This window comes from Triturus cristatus, chromosome 4_2 (genome assembly GCF_964204655.1).
Source record: "Triturus cristatus chromosome 4_2, aTriCri1.1, whole genome shotgun sequence".
In the NCBI taxonomy this organism is placed as follows: domain Eukaryota; kingdom Metazoa; phylum Chordata; class Amphibia; order Caudata; family Salamandridae; genus Triturus; species Triturus cristatus.
Genome location: NC_140586.1, coordinates 270188176 through 270205891, shown reverse-complemented (window position 1 = coordinate 270205891; position 17716 = coordinate 270188176). Strand labels below are relative to the sequence as shown.

The window sequence follows — 17716 nt, the reverse complement described above, 5'->3', positions numbered from 1 at the left end:
CTTTAGAAATGGGCAAGCTGGAGTTAATCTGGTGCGCCCCTGAAGTGGTTTCCTGGGTGGCTTGTCGGCCGAGCACTGTAAGGGGAGCCCGCTTTGCCTCCTCCTTCTGTAAGATTTCATCCTACATATATTGCACTAGGCGTGCAGTTGAAGTCTGACTCCCAAACTAGTAGCCATACATGTTTGTCAGAAATCTGGCTGGAGGGTTCGATAATGGTTAGAATTTGTTCCAGGTTCCCTGCGACATGAATTTCCGCTATGACAATTTATTACAGTGGTTTCTTCCCATGCTTGCTTGTTTCTGACTTGCAGTCGATCTTGTGACAATTTCTGGTTATTGATTGGTTCGATCTTCCTTTCTGTGGGTTTGAGCCTGCCCAGCCTTAATTCCTCGAGGAGGCCATTTATAATGCGGAGGAAGGTGGTTAACTCATAGTATGGGTGAGCATGTACAAGGAGTTTCTTGCGCTATATTATTCGTAGCCTGATCTCTAACAATGAGTGATATTAAGAAGTCTTAGTTTATCATCCATCCCTGCTACGAAGACAGCACGTGTGTTAAGCAGGTTAACTTTAATTTACATTTATCCGAGTGGAAATTAATTGCTGCAACTGTTGCTTGCTTCATGTTCAAAAGGATTGGCGGCTGGCTGGGTTCGGAGTCTCCTCCCAGAGGTAGTGTGGCAATATGCAAACCTGAATAGTCATTTCCTTGCAAGGAAAGGCATGGTTTTGTGTAGCGTGCAGAACTTTCAGGGTTTTCCCCAATATGAATTTCAGAGAGTCTATGTTGCTATTAATGGCTTTATTTGATCATTACATTAACAAGCACTCTAGGTATTGTGCCTCTTCAGGGTTTTGCATAGTTGAATTGGAGAAATAGATTTTTCCCTTTTGGGGAACAAGGCAGGTGGCTTTTCTACTGATTGCAGGTGAAGCGAGGATGTCAGTTGCAGCATTCAGGGAGGCACTAAATCCTAGCTGGCCTAATCTGGTTCTTGTTTGCACATGGGGTCGGCAACTTCTTGAGACCTTAGGCGACTTGATCCTAATTCACTCCTGAGGCTTGCTAGGTGCGCAGAAGATGTAAATATTATGAATTTCCTTGAGCCCAAGTTCGTAGATCGATCACACTTGCTGCTCTGTGAAGCATGCTGTATTCAGGTAGGAAATTGAAGCTCCGCCCACTCTCCGTCCATAGTTTATTGGCTTGTGTCATTATCCACTGTAAACCGTGGCTGTTCATTGGTCAATAGGCTTAGTAGTCCCTCCTTAGTATCCCCTGGTTTTATTTTGTAACCTTGCACGGCGACATACCCTGTTACGAGCGTGGTTACTCAGTAGGCTTTAATAACAGCCTCCGAGCAATATTTTATCAAATAGCTTTGTTCTGCCTATTGCAAGCAGGACATGCACTCTCCTAAGGCTTTTTAAAAAAAAATATATATATAGCATGGGGGCTGAATGCATTTGCAACGTAATAGGTCTGGCATTTGCAAGAGTTTAAGCTATTAGCGTTGTAAATGACAATGCCTTTTATTTATCTATTAAAAAAAAAACACACAAATAAAAGGCATTGTCATTTACAATGCCAATAGCTCAAATGCTCATAAATGCAAGACCTATTTCATTGCAAATGAGGGGACAGGGTTTTAAAGAACATAAATACCCTTGGTGAGCTCACCTTTCGCTGGGTTTAAGTCTGCACTTCGTTGGCCATGCATGTCTTTCACACCCGTCATTGTGTGCTGCAATCTCCTCCACTTACTTGCTGCCATAAACTTTGTATGAACTCTGCCAGATCGCTATGCTGGAGAGAACTTCCTGGGCATTATGGTACATAGAGTCCTCCCACTCTCTTGGTGCAGCAGTTACATCCTTGCTGCAGCTGCGCATCTTGTTTACCCTGTCTGATCTGACAGGGACCTCCACTGCCCGCCTCCTGCTTAGGCCCGAGCGGTAAATCCCGTTCTGCTCGCGGAATTTTGGTAATTTCACGTTCGGCGGAGAATACGGAATTGCCCAAAATTCCGTGATCAGCGCATTCGTGGAATTTTTTGCTTCGCGCTTTCAAAATGCGTGTTCGCAAGATATTTCTACCCGAGCACGCAAACAGCATTCGTGAACAGGAAAAAAAGCATCGCGAATGGGCGGAAGAAGCAATTCCGCGTGTTCGTGGAACTTTTGCATACATGTGAAGATCTTTTACCGTTTCGCGGAGCTTTGCGTAGCCCGACTATACAAATTCCGCCCACCCCTGCTCCTGCTCCTGCTCCCATACCTCGCACTCTGCCACTCCTGACTCTCTACCGGCTCCACTCTAACTTGGATTTCACAGCCTCGCCCACACAGGATCCTAGGATGGTTTGTGGACTCTCCGAAGTACGGGACAGAGAGCAATGCGTACTCTCATCTTTTCCTCCAAGGCTCCCCACTTTGTGCTATAACGTCACATGCAGCAAACGGTACACTGGGAAAATAAGTCTGTTAAAAAAGTCATAAGACCTTACCAGACGTCTGTCTGGAAACCTCTGCCTGTAGCAGCTTTCCAGGACACCTAGTAATGTATGTGAATAAGTGTGTGCAAGTGGAAATCCCCTCCAATTGTTTGCAACTTCATTTGATAATAGGCCGCATTGTGTTTTTGTTTTTTAAAGAAAACAAAGCCTGTTTATTTGAAAATGAAACTCTGTATGCTTAACTACATACATCACTAATACTTATCTTGTCTTTTTTTTTTTTTTACTACACACAGTTAAATAATATCTACTATTTCACTGTTTCCAGTAAACTTATCACTGTTTGAAAAAATATAGAATACTAATTGCACCTTAATAAAAATGTAATATTAAAAAAATATACAACAGGTAACTTTTGTAACTCTTCCTTCATTCCCATCTTGTGGTTTTCGGGACATTTGCAAAGCTTTTGGCCATTGTGGTGTATGAAGTCATCAGACCACTTGATGCCATTAAGGGACCATATTATCAGTTACCAGTTATGTATGTATGCTCTGCCTCCTTCAGTAAATCTGAACAGAGAAAAACAAAATCGAATCCAACCAAATTTCTGCTTTGCTCCTTGCTAGACCTCTTCAAAGGCTTTCTCCAGAAAAGCCTAATAAAACGGTCTGAGAATCTGACGTGAAGAGCACTGCGTCCGACCTAATGCATTGCCATTGAGAGAGTAATCAGTCTGCTTAGCTTAGAGAGAAGTTGGGTCGTTAGACACCATCCACAGATTTGCACATTTTGAACTTGTTACGCACTGCACTTGTTAAGTATTTTCTGAACAGGTAGCCAGCGCTTGTGGAGGATGAGGTACAGCAGTTTGAGGGTGAGTAACATTTCCATATGGAAACTCACAGTGAAATGGAGCATTTCTCCTTCACAAAAATGAGGAAAATAAAAACTACTGGTCACCAAATGTTATTTGTTCACCAGACAGCTACAAAACGTAGCATTTGAAAACTGCAAGGAAATTGGTCCACTATTTTGTATAGTTCTAAAGAATCGAAATATTTAATTTGCAGCGGGGGATTCTATGCAACCCTACAGTGACAATACACACATTTCATTTAGCGGCTCCTGGTTTCTGGATAGTTAATTTTGAATTGATATTATTCTCTGAATGTATTGAAGATAAAGTCTTATGGTATAGGAAGTGCAAAGAAATACATACTTTTCCAAATAACTGAGGATGGAAATACAGGCTGGCTGATATATGTACAGATGCAGTGTCACTTTTTGGTACTCAAGTTTTTCTGATCCTTTGTGAATCTCCACTCGTTCATCCTAAACCCCACTCATCAGAAAAATAATCAAATTATGCTGGCAAAATGTCAGCATTTTATGGAGTCTACTAAATAGCATGACATTTAAAAAAATACTATTTGGTTACACAGGGAGCCCACAGACTTTTTAAACATCAAACAATCCAAAACCTTTTGTTTTTAATGACATGACATAAGTGTTGGCAATTTAAGTACTGTACCTGAGCTCCTATTGCACTGGTTAGCTTGAAAATGTAGAGGACTATATCCAGGAATGGCTGAAACAAAAAAGGTAAGCAGAATCAGAGGCTAGAGAGCTAGAAATGTCTCCAGTACATTGGAATTGGCAAACAACCTTGTTTACACACTCAAATAAAACATTGTAGAAAGAATGCACAACAAACCATACAACAACTCAGCTGAAACCAAGACTTAAGTGTCATTTTATTGACTAGTCACATGAATTAGTTGAATTTAATTTACAAAATATAGTATCCATTTGAACCAAACACAAAATGTTTCAATCATTGTACTTTTCAAATATTTGGATTATCTGGTTGCCAATGAGAATTAACGGCTAGCATTTTCAGATTATAGAAACAAAAAGAATGAGTTTCCAACAGTTGCTTTGTTAGAAATTCATAATTAACCAAAATGGCCCAAAATGATACAATATATTGATAAGTGATAGGTGGAAGCACTTTCAAGGCATTTACAGCACTTTCACAGGCACTCTGAAGACATTATCAGATTGAGTTAATCCAAGAGGGAGCACACTATATCCAGTGAGGGCCTGTGGAACGTAGTCACTCACTGGTTATTATGAGACTATGTCATGAAATATTCTGAAAAAAACATTGGTATCTTATTAAAGGGGATCCTGTATAAAAAATATCAAAATCTCTTAGGGATCACCTAGTGAATATCAGGAAATAACAAGGAAACAGACATTGTTATCAGTCAAAGATGGTTTTAGAAAGTGTTTTAAGCGTATAGCCTGTCAGCATGGAGAGAACATTGTGGATTTTAAAACACCTTTTAATAGAACTATGAAAGTCAGGGGTGATTTGACGTGTAAATCAAATTTTGTGGTTTACAAGTTGCAGTGTACCTGCAAAAAGGTTTATATAGGCAGCACCACCTTGACAGTATACCGGAGCATCCTGCAGCATAGACAAGCTATTGCTAACAATGATAGAAGCTACCCTGTTGCCAGACACTGAGAAGGAACATCAAAGTGAACCCAACCAGATGAGATACAGCAGAAGTTCCTAAGAAAAGGAGGGAAGGCAATAGGGAACAAGAGCTTCGAAAATTGGAAACATATTCATACAGGAATTCAACAGTAGAGAATTCTAATGGACTCAATATTGACGAGGATTTGTTTACGTGCCTGTAGAAATAATCAGGAAGTTTAGCTGCACTCATAAGATCTTTTTTTTTTTTGGTCAAAATTGTATTTATTAGCAACAGAAAGAAAGAACAAGCCACAACGTCTTTGATACAACGGAATGGACTGGCAAGTAGTGATCAAAGAACTCTCCCCCCCAGACACGGAAGTGGAAGAGGCAAGCTTCACCAATAACAACAGACGCTAATGTAGGGGTACAGTAGTGCGAAAAAGGGGGCGAAGCAAGCCCGAAAACCATGCCCTGGAGATCCCCAATGAGCAAGACATAGAATCTAATAGTCCAGTGTCCACAGTTCATTGAGAGAGGAATTGTCCATTCAAGCAGCCTCCGCGGCATGGAGCATCAAACTCGTTTTATAGGAAACCCAACTCCCCAAAGTCCCACCCCCTCCCACCCCACGTACCCAGTTGAGGAAAAGAAAAAACAGAAAGGAAAGCGAGAATGGTAGGAAGATAGAAAGAGGAGAGTCTCGGGGAGGGAACCCGGAGGACCAGGACTGGAAACGGACCCTCCAAGAGCGGGGCCAGGGCAACGCCTCACCCAGGCGGCGTATTAACTGCGGAATGGATTTCCAGGGGGACCCACCAGTGGCGGCCTCAGCGGGCTACAATTGGAACAGCTGCAACCCCCTAATATGTGGCGGGCAAACAGCGCCGGCAGACCCCGAGAAAGGAATGTCACCAGCGGTCCCCATTTGAGCTCGAACGCAGCGCAGTCATCTCAAAAAATATCCACCAATCTCTCCAAACTCAGAAGCCTCCAGAGTAGGGAATGCCACATCGAGGTCGTGGGGGCCGCTTGTTTCTTCCAGTTGGCGGCGATAGCCACTTTCGCCGCCCCTAGACAAAGCCACATAATGGCCTTATCTGCTCGGGTTTGGTAGCGCAGGGAGGGATCTCTAAGGCCCAATAGTGCGGTATCAATGGAGGTGGGGGATCGCGTAGCCCAGCATAGTCTTGATTTGTGCTAGTATCTCCTCCCAAAATGGGCGAATAGTCGGACAAGTCCACCAGATATGCTGAAAGTCACCCAGCAACCCGCACCCTCTCCAGCAGCGGTCTGAGGTGCCCGGGAAAATACGCCTCAGTTTAGCTGGGTATAGGTACCAATCCACCATCACTTTCGTGTGTGCTTCCCTTAGTTCTATCGAGTGGTTGTGTTTTGTGATGTCGGACCATAGGGCCTCCCACTCCCGCTCCTCAATAGGTTTATCCACCACCTCTTCCCATTTAACTTTGAAGCGTGGGTTCGGGGAGACTGCAGTGGCCAGAAGATGACTGTATAAGAAAGAAATTGCCCCCTTCATGGTAGTGTTGGATCGTATGAATTTTTCAAACGGGGTCAGGGGCCTGCTGATCGCCACCTGCACTGCAGACGACTGGAGCCAGTGTCGCAATTGGAGATATCTGTAGTGTTCAGCTTGCGGAAGGCGAAAGTCAGACCTGCATTCTGAGAACGTCATCATCCTAGTGCCCCCAAGTAAATGCCCTATCATTAAGCATCCCCCCTCTTCCCAGGCGTTGAATGGCCCTCTGGTGAGCGCTGGTGGAAAGGCTGCATGCCCGTGGATGGGTGTGTGAGGGGAAGGGAAAGTGGTCCATCTATCATCATCGGAGATAGCATCCCAGACCCGCAGTGTCGTTCTGGTGGGAGTACTAATGTACGTGTTATCCGGCCTATCTTGTTTGGTGCGCCATACCAGGTCCCAGATTGTCCGTCCCGCAACCGACCTATCCATATGTAACCAATGTTTATCGGACTCTCTTTTAGACCATTTCAACCAACACTCGCAGCTGTGCCGCGCCTTTAAAGTAGAGGTGGAAGTCGGGAAGGCCCGCTCTGCCCGCAGAGCGGGGCCTCCGCAACAGGGAATAGGACAGGCGGGCTCTCCCCCCCTGCCAGATATGACGGGAACAGAGAGAGCGCATGATCGAGAAGAAGGAGAGGGGGACCTCAATGGGGAGGGCCTGAAATAAATGCAGTAGTTTCGGTAATATCGTCATTTTAAGCGAGTGTATGCGCCCCAGCCAAGAGATAAATAGCGGTTTCCAACGCGCTAGGTCAGCCTTAATTTGAGCCAGAAGGGGGGGGGGGGAAATTGGCCTTGTACAAATCCTCCACTAACGGAGTAAGCTGAACGCCCGGGTATTGGAGTGAGTTAGTCGCCCATTGGAAATTCGTGCTACGTTGCAGCCTGGGGAGCTCTTCCTTGGGTATCGTGAGGTTTAGAATATAGGATTTGTCTAAATTTACTTTGAACCCCGCTGCCCGTTCGAAGCGCTGCAACTCTGCATGGAGAGTCGGGAGTGAAGTAGATGGTCGAGTGAGGGAGAGGAGAACGTCATCCGCAAAAAGGGATATCTTGTGTTCTTCCCCCGTAAATGGTATGCCCGATACCTGTGGGTTGTGACGTATGGCCAGCGCGAAGGGTTCTATGCTCAAGGCAAACAAAAGGGGGGAAAGGGGGCAACCCTGCCTCGTGCCTCTAGAAAGGGAAAAAGGAGCCGAACATGTCCCGTTGACTTGGACGCGCGAGGTGGGAGTCCGATAGTTGGCCTGATTCATTGCAATGAAGGAGTCTGCAAAGCCCATCTGCCGCATGGTGGAGAATAAGAAACTCCAATCCACCCGGTCGAATGCTTTTTCTGCATCCAGACCGACTAGTAGAGCCGGCATACGCTTTTTGGAGGCTTTTTCTATCAGGTGTACAATACGGCGCGCGTGTTGTCGTGGGTTTGCCTTCCTGGAATAAAGCCCGATTGATCGGGGTGTACCAATGCCGCCAAAAGGGGATTGAGCCTGGCGGCCAGGATAGCGGAGTACAATTTGGCGACCAAGTTCAGCAGAGCAATAGGGCGGTTTGAAGAACAGTGATCTTTGCGCTTTCCCGGCTTCGGGATGACCGTAATGACAGCCTCCGCCATGGAGGGCGAAACTGCACCCTGGGCGATTATGGCGTTAAAAAGGGACTGCAAGCGCGGGGCCAAGTCCGGCTCAAAAGTGCGATAAAAGAGGGCTGAGAGGCAGTCTGGCCCCGGTGCTTTGCCGAGCTTGAGCGCCATAATGGCTTTGGTGACCTCTTCTAGTGAGATAGGGGCACAAAGCTCTGCATTGGTAGAGGCGGCGACCTTGGGCAGTGAAAGACCCTGCAAGTATTCATTCTGTACTTGGGCCTCAAGAGAGTCAGAGGTATACAGCTTATTGTAGAAAGATTGAAAACATTCTGTCTTTCCTTTATCGGAGTGTAGAACCGTATCTGTATCGTCTCGTATCCCCTCTATATATTCTTTGTCCCCTTTAACGCGAAGCTGCCGGGCTAGATGTCTCCCAATTTTATTCCCCTAGGCATACTAAGTATGGCGCAGGCGCAGAAGGGCGAGTTTGGCCCCGTTTGTGTATATCTCCTTCAATTTTCCCCTCAGAGCCGTAAGGGGACGCAAGGTAATGCGGGAGGGCTTGGCCTCATGGGCCTGCTCCGCAGCCACAAGCTCCGCTGCCGCTCTGACGGTTGAGCGCAGAATTAAGTGCGATGCATTTGCCCCTAAGTACCGCCTTGAAGGCGTCCCACCGGATCAGCTCCGAGGTCGCCTCGGTGTCATTAAGGGTAAAGAATTCTTCAATGGCCTCCGGTAACGATTTATGCAGCACTATGTCCCTAGTGAGAGAGGCAGGAAAGTACCACTTAGGTTGGCGATCCCGTGGGCCGTCCCAATGGAGGGTGACCATGACGAGACTATGGTCAGAGACTGAAAGGGAGAGAATCTGAGCGTCTCTCAGAGATCCCGATAAAAAGCGATTAATGAAAATGTAATCGAGACGGGAGTAGGATTGATGCACGTGCGAAAAGTGGGTATAATCTTTTGTGGAAGGGTGTAGTGTGCGCCATGCATCGCATAGGCCAAGGTCCGAAAAGCGCTGCCTAGTGGCTGGGGAAAATGAACCCGACTCCGCCCTCTGCGCGCGAGAACTATCAAGATCCGCTTGCCATATAAGATTAAAGTCCCCTAACAGGACGACTGAACCCTCCGCAAACTGCTCCAATTTTGTGCAGATGGTGGACGAAAACCCCGCCTGGCCCGTGTTTGGTGCATACATTGAGGTAAAAGTACATATCTGACCCCTGATAATCCCCTTCACCATCACCCATCTCCCCTCCCTGTCCGAGCGCACATCCAAGGGTTGGAACTTCACCCCGCTATGAAACATCAACACTACTCCCCGATGCTTGGTGGTGGCTGAGGAGCTGTAAATGAGTGGGTATGTCCTGTGTCGCAACCTGTGTTCATCCCCCTTGCGGAGGTGTGTTTCTTGGAGTGCGACGATATCCAAGTCGTGGTCAGATATGTATTTCAGCACCCTCTGCCGTTTCTGGGGAGAATTAAGCCCCTGCACATTCCATGAACCTATGGACAAAACCATCGCGGGGCAGGTAACAATTCTCTGGACAAAGCAATTCTCAAGGCCCGGTCCCCCATCCCGTCCCACCCCCCGTGGAGATCTCCCCATTCTCCTAGACAAAAAGAGAGAAAGATAGACAGAATAGAAAGAAAAGAGAAAAAGAAATACCCGAAGAACCCCAAAATGACATACCATCTGGAGGTAGAGAACTCGGAGGGCCGTGACAACCCGCCCACCCCGGTTGCATAAACCTGAAAGAAAAAACAAAAAGGAATCATCCAAAAGTGCTGATCCCAGGACCCAGACAATGCTGGATTATGTAAGCAAATACTCAGAGTGACCCCTCCACCAGCACAGGCGCCAACCCCCGGCGGGGTATTCGCTACGTGGAGCCGTTAGGGTCTGCACCTGCCAGACAGGGTCTCCCCCGTAGTAAAGTCCACCTCAGGGAGGCTTCCCTCGTGGAGTCAGCGAGGAGGAGAGCGGCCCACCGTGGCCCATCCCCTGGCCGTCGCCCCAGAGCGGTTGGCTGCTGTGTCTCCTGGATCCTCCTGCACGTCGTCCGAGGGGGAAAGTCCCAACAAGGCCCGGCCGGCCGAGAGATCCACAACAGTCCGCTGCTTGTTTTTATATTCGAAAGAAAGGCCAAAAGGGAAGGTCCATCTGTATCTGATGCGCTCAGCTCGCAACTTGGCTGTCAGTGGCCTAAAGGATTGTCTTCTCGCCAATGTAGCCGGAGACAGGTCTTGAAATAATGAACAGGTGAAGCCTTGAAACGAGACCTCTGGGGACGATCTGGCCGCCGCCAGGACCGCTTCCTTGACTTTGTAAGAGTGGAATTTAGCCAGGATGTCCCTCGGCCGCCTTCTGTCACCTGGTCTTAGGAAGCCGACCCTGTGCGCACGGTCGAGCTTGATTTTTAGAGTTTGCGGCTTCACCACCAATGCGAAGAGGCCCTCCAAGAAGGCCTCGAGATCGGGGCCCTCCGCCTGTTCCTCAAGGTGGCGCACGAGGATGTTATCGCGCCGGGCGCGGTTTTCCAGGTCTTCGGCTTTGAGCTGCGTCTGTGTTATTTGTTCTTGGAGGGCCTGGATCTGTCACGAGTGATCCGATGACCTGCCGCTCAGGTCTTGGTGTTGAGCCTCCAGATCCATCATCCGCGTGCCCACCGCGTCGACATCCTGCCGGAGGCCGGACAGTTTGTCCTGGAGATCTGAGCGCAGCTGATCAATGGTGTGCTGTACATCCCGGCTGATCTCCGCCTGTAATTCGGCCTTGAAGTCTCTCAGAGAGGACAGGAGGTCCTCCTTGGTCAGCGCCATTGTATCTGATGTATCGGCCGGCGCCCCGGAAGGTCTCTTGTCCGTGGGGGAGAAGGTGTTCACCGTGGTGTTTCTTTTGACCTGTCCCCTCTTAACAGGCATAAGGCTTCTCCCGTCCGGGCACCCCGCTCACCCAGTGAAAGAGGTTGCTTTCCGGTGGGGGCGCGCAGATCGCGTGTTGTCTCACTGGTCGCTGTAGGTGGGCGCAGCAGCGATAGGGCCTCCGCCGCAGGGAGTGTGGCGTTCACCGACTGGCCCCCAGCATCCCCCCGGCCGCTCTGTTGTGGGCCGCCCGCTGCTGAACCCCCTCGTTCCAGTCTAAGCCGCTACTGCGTGGTCCCCGGAGCTATCCCAGGCTGCCCACGAGGAGAGCGTGTCCGCAGGTCTCGACTGCTGCCCCCTCCGATTAATCTGGCCTCCTCAGCTCCAGGGCCGGGAAATGCACGCCCCCCGCCACGGGCCTCTGTGATACTCCCGGGGGATGTCACGCAGTGTGGGGAGCCCGCGTGTGCACAGGTGATGCCCTCTTCACTAGGGGAGGTCGCTTCACTCACCCGCTGAGCCGGGGCGCCACCGCGCCAGGGGGCCGTCTATGGGTCGCGCGGGGGTCCGAAGATGGCCGGCAATCGCAGATAGGGATTCTCATTCCGCTCCTCGCCGATACTGCATCATCAGGCCGTCAGCGCGGCCGTGTCACTGGGGGCCGCCATCTTGTGGATCTCGGCCGCGACTCTACTCGTCGGTCGGCGGGAGCCTCAGGCGGGCAGACGGTCGATCCGGATCGTGCCTGCTGGTGCCCGGTCTGCAGTAGAGATACCCAGTGGAAGGTAGGGCCACCTGTCTTGTTCCAGTCTCCGCCGGTACGGCATCGTCAGGCCGTCATCGCGGCCACGTCTCTGGGGGCCGCCATTTAGCAGGACTCGGCCGCGGCTGTGCTTGTCGGGCGGCGGGAGCTTCAGACGGTCAGAAGGCCGGTCTGGATCATGCCGGCGTGTGCCCGATCTTCAGCAATGGCACCTGGTGGATGGTAGGGCCGCCTGGGACAGCTCAGCAACCGGGGAGACACTAGGGTGGCACGGGAGCCGACTCGGATTAGGTCCGATCGGCCATCTTGCCCAAGCCACGCCCCCCCCCCTTTTTTTTTTTTAAACCATCATTAATTATAAATCAGGAGAAGGACAAGGGACACATGCCCTTTATTATCTTGCACTTTGGATTATTTAGCACTAGCACTTTAATCTAACTAGAAAGTATATGACATTTTAATATACAATAACAATTGTTTATGGATAAAATAGGATTTAAAATCAAATAAAAATGAAAAAGGGAGAACAAAATGCACTAGCACTTTAAAAAACAGTACTGTAGCACTTTAAAAAAAACCATAGTGATAAATTATCAGATGCACCACAGTACATAGTGGGCGAACGTGGAGCGTATATTGGTTAATTGGAAAACATTCCGTTAAATAAAATTTATGCTGTAATTATTTTTTCATTTCTTAAGTTGAACATAGTGTTGAATGTACGTTGTGATTAACTTGTATTAATGCTTTTAATAATGCACTTGCAAGAAAAAGCATTTATTTAGTAGTGTTTTAAATACGTTAAAAGATGGCGCCCGGTTTAATGAAATCAGTGGCCGAGATGTGCATTGGGATTGTCCTTTGTGATCATGTTTCAATAGATGTGTATTTATTGTGTGAAAAAATGTCTATCTGCATCGTGAACAAGGCTGCATGTGACAGCCGGGACGCGTGGATGCCATCTAACTCACTAAATAAATGTTGAGTGAATAACCCCCCCTTGGAGTGCTGGATTATTTCTGAGAGAGAGGAAATTATCAGCGAGAGAGATATAGATATATAATGGACTAGAATAGATTTTTGAATTATGCCAATTAAAATCTTGAGAATCAATTTTAATGAAACACTATATTAACTTGCAGAAAGCAGATACAATTAATTGATAAGTGATAGGTGGAAGCACTTTCAAGGCATTTACAGCACTTTCACAGGCACTCTGAAGAAATTATCAGATTGAGTTAATCCAAGAGGGAACACACTGTATCCAGTGAGGGCCTCTGGAACGTAGTCACTCACTGGTTATCATGAGACTACATCAACATTTGTTGTTTGCAATTCATGGTAAGACGCATGTTGAGAGGAAGTCCTTGACGTCATTTAGGCAGCCTTGCATGCAATAAATATTGCAAGAAGAGTAAGCAATTTGTCTGTAATGAGTGTGTCTCACCACAGCAACGTCAGAGATTGGAAATTACCATTAAAAAAAATATTATATAAAGTTTACATACTTGGTACTGGCAACAAATACTTCAGGTGCTCCAATCAGCCACAGCAGTTCAGATAGAGGCATCAACGAAGCATTGCCTGTTAGGAGTCCTCCCGACACCAAGAGAGAGAACACGAATAGGACACAAATTTGCACGTTGCCATACATTGAACACACACTGTCCCTCCAACAGTGTACGGATGGAAATGGATGTACATTTGTAAAGCGCGAATTGCTGCCCGGAGGCGTCCAAGCGCTTGAGGATAATAGAGGAGACCTCATAGAGTGGCTGAGAGGGGATTAATAGGTGAGATTGAAAAGGAATGTTTTTAACTGCTTTCGGAATGAGGAAAGGTTGGAGTTGGCTCTGAGATGCAGAGGGAGAGCATTCCAGGTCTTGGCTGCATTATAGGCGAACGTCCTGCCGCCCGACCTGGTCTTTTTTATTCTGAGGGGTGTAGCTAAGAAGGTCTGGCTAGAGCGAAGGTTTCTGGTGGGTATGTAATGGGTGACTAGATCCCGGGTGACTAGATCCCAGATGAAGGGCGAACATGCGAGAATGGGGGGTGGCGGAGGAGGGTCTCCTGCATGTGGTACGCTCAGATGAGAACGCGGAGCATGATTTAGAGGACTGTGGGAACATGCTGGCAGGGTTGAAGCTACCTGGAGATCGGGTCGAGGGGGAGGAGGGCGAAACAGTCGCACCACATTTCTCTTAAATCGAACACAGTAACAGACAACAATCCTGGCCCTATTGCGCAGCAATACCTCACGTAGGAGAGCATTATAGATTGTCCCTCTGTTATCTACCAGATTAGTATCAATAATAGATCCACAATGCCTGCTCTAAATGATATGCACAAGGTATGTGTGGGATGAAGTTCCATCACTAGTCACTGCCAAGATACACCACTTAGTTTTTTTTTTTTCGGTTAATCAACTTTTGATGGATCAAAACAAAATGTTGCGGCATGTATTTCTCCTAGGCGTGAATGAAATCAGATCACTAGATTGAGAATATACGCCCCAAAGCAAAGAGCGCAGATGCTCAGATAGATTGATGGGATGTAATTTGTTGTACAGCCCTTATGGGGCAACTGAAAAATTCTTAGGATGACTATGTCCAGTGTTAATTATGCAGCGTTGCAATACAAATACGTTTTTAAAAAAAGTTCACAATCTTGGCTTAAAATATTGAGGTAAGTTGTGTGTGCTTTCTATCTGTATGCATTATTCCCTGGAGATTTTAGGTTAGAAAAATAACAAGTGCCTGCTGAACAGAGTTATGAAGTCAGTCTTTGTGAAGTTGAGTGCTTCCTACATATCCACTGCTAAGACACTGGCCAAGGAGAAAAATCACAGGAGCAGTGCAAAAGGACATAAAGGAGACAATCTTAGGTGGGGCAGAATTGTAAACACCGAATGGGTGAGGATGGAGGAGAGGTTGAGTGAGGAGGCAAGAGTCCAAGCCTGGGACGTTGTGTCACATTAGCAGATCAGAAAGGAAGGTGGGGAGGGTTACGGTCTTTATGATAAATAGAAGGGTGACAACAAACATGCACGTCAATAACATAATGATTGCAAATCATCTGTGGTCCTGTTAATGGATACCAACATGAAGTCCTCAAGAAACAGACAGATGGTGGAGAGAAAACAATTAGGACTGCAATGGAGAGGAATGCACCAGCACAAGGCATATAGGGACATATGTACGAACACATTTTTCCATAGACAGAGAATGGGTAAAGCCCTTTAATATATCTGACCATTAGTCCCTACTGAAGCTTTCAACTGCATTATCCCTTTTCACAGATCTCACCACCACTGTTTGAACAGCAGGCTTCTCAACTACTTAGGGGGAAATGAAACAAATACTAGGAATATTCTATAGATCAACATTATGTGTTTATATCAATATGTGTTTCCTCAACCATCAAAGCATATTGAGAAACGCTAAATAGTGTAAGCCAAGAAGGCCAAGATCAGCTTCGGTAGTTACATATAGCTGAGCGGTTAAAGAATTGACGAATCAAGAGTTTAGGCACAAGTCAACACATTAATATGACAAGCACACATTTTACACTATGATGTTTAAGAAGTGGGAATAAGGAGGATCTAAGGGAGTTTAGGGACCTTCAAGTAGGACACTAAGGGCCTGGTCAAAAAGTACTTTTCTATCATCTATCTAGAATGATTGCACAAAGTATTTTAGATTAGCATCTATATCAAGTAAAAAAGTGTGCTAAAACAAGCTACTGTTAAACAAAGCATTAGATGAACATTTTATCATAACTTGAGCGTTTCCAAGACATTGTCCCACACATTTATGTATGCCCTACCAGTTTGAGAATTAAAAGATTGCACTATCTTTCCCCATCAAGAAATCTAAACAACAATGTGCCCCTTTGTTTTACTGCCTTGTCTGTGTGAATAGTGTATGCCTTTCACGGTACAGCTGGCCACATTCTTCTGGTTACCTGGTTTAAAAGCTACATTCAAGTGATTATTCTCTTGTGAACCTTTTCTTCTATTTATCAACTGTTTACCAAAGTATCGCTCTTTCGATCGTTTGCTAAACCTAACTAAATCCATTTATTAAAGTACCATGGTCAGCTTGGCGTGACCGGTCCTTTTAACACTCAATTATTGCCAATCCTCCTTAATTTTAAAAACAGTATATAGGGTATCCTCGAACCTAGAAAAATAGACCCCACTCCTTGGGTTCATTTACTCAGAGGAAAAGACGGACTCTCACACATTACCGGACGAAGCAAGATCAAACATAGGTGAAGTATTGTTGAATCAAATCACGAAAGAGAAACAGAAGGGTATATATTACGATATCCTATTTTATGTAAGTTGTACATTATTCAGACAAGCACAGCGCTATACCTCAGGTCAATCGAATTGCAAAATTGTACAACAGTATCAGTCACAGAACCTCACTCACCTTGCTAAGGTTGGAGTACACGTCTACGACGCTGTTGCAGAACCTTTCCACATCTTGCGTAAGCAGCTGATCTGCATTGGCAATCCTGTTGTCTAAATTTCCCATTTTGTAATACGTATAAGATCTTATTAGAAAGAGGGGAACAAAATAAGATTGTGAATATTTTAAACCATCAAATATAGCTTCTCATTCTACATGCATTACGAAGTTAAAATGAAAAGGACATTTTATGCAAAGAGAAGAGTGCGCTGAGCAGCACCAAGATAAAATCACAATCATGGTAGGTTAGGGACAAGATAAAATGAAGGGACATTTTATTTAACCATATTTCTACCAGGCATACTACGCTCTATTCGTAGACCAGAATATATGCCTGTTGAGTTGTACAAAAACACTTTTCATAACTTTGGTAACTATATCTTTAGCGGGTAGTCTTTTTAACCATGAACTCCTCACCTTGTGAATATATTCCAGATGTGAGACTGGATCTGCAAACTTTAAACAGTAATCCTGCTCACCAGTAAGTGGCGTCGTGCGATTGAGCCAATGTTGTTCTGTTCCGGAAGTGACAAGCGGAGCCGCATAGAAGTACCAACCCCGCCCACTGACGTCAGTTTGTTTCTTAGCCTATCTGCGCCCTCAGGCGCACATCTGATCGGCAGGACCAGTGTGCAAATCTCTGGATTGGGACATTTTTAGATGGAAAAAAAGAGAGTTCATTTCACAGAACGGGGAGAAGAGTGGGTTGGTGAGGAATCCGTGGTTAGATAGACTAATCCACAGGAAAATTACCGAAAAAAAGTAACTTGTACTTCCGATAAATACTTCCAACTGCAGATTCACGACCTTGTGAATACATACCACAGCAGTACCTCCCACGGTGGTGGTTACTCAACTGGCTAAGATGAACAAGTTACTTACCTGGGTAATGATATATCTGTAAGAAACATTAGTTAAAAATTCCTTACCTTAGAATTACTCCCAGGCATCAGACTGGATCCGAAACGTTTTTTCGTCAGCAATACCTCTCCACGTCGGATGGTGGCATCGGTCGGATCCACGTCAGTCGTTGGCGTCGTGGTCGCTGGGATGACGTCGCAGCAGCTACTTAGACGCCGCCCTCACGATCTGATGTCAGTTCTGTACACTACTTTCCGCACTAGAATCGCAGAGCCATACAAGACACTGACCACTGGTGCACAAAACTAGGGCTCTGAAGGGATGTCCTTAACCCTAGAAATCAGTTCGCAGAAAAGGGAGGATGGGTGGGGAAGTAAGAAATCTATAACTAATGTTTCTTACAGATATATCGTTAGCAAAGGTAAGTAACTTGTTCATCTGAAAGAAACACGTTAGTTATAGATTCCTTACCTTAGAATAGATACCCCAGCAATTCCAAACCCAGTGGTGGGTCTGCGAACCAAGATCACACCAGAAAGTCCTGGAGAACAGAACGGCCAAAGAAGCAGTCTTTCCGGACTTGGGTGACCAGACAGTAGTGCTTAGAAAACGTGTGCAGTGATGCCCACGTAGCTGCCAGACAGATGTCATGTAGAGGAACTCCTCTTCCC

At 46.4% G+C, this 17716-nt stretch overlaps 1 protein-coding gene across 1 annotated transcript in view; it reads right to left on the bottom strand.

The window, feature by feature from the left end:
* ABCD3 (ATP binding cassette subfamily D member 3) overlaps positions 1-17716 on the bottom strand; it is a 310675-nt gene that overhangs the window by 116850 nt on the left and 176109 nt on the right. Inside the window, exons 7-8 of the mRNA XM_085601490.1 lie at positions 16146-16269; positions 3994-4050 (exon numbers count right to left, since the gene is read on the bottom strand). Of these exons, the coding sequence (XP_085457616.1) occupies positions 3994-4050; positions 16146-16269 (181 nt within the window). The remainder of the gene's footprint in view (positions 1-3993; positions 4051-16145; positions 16270-17716) is intronic.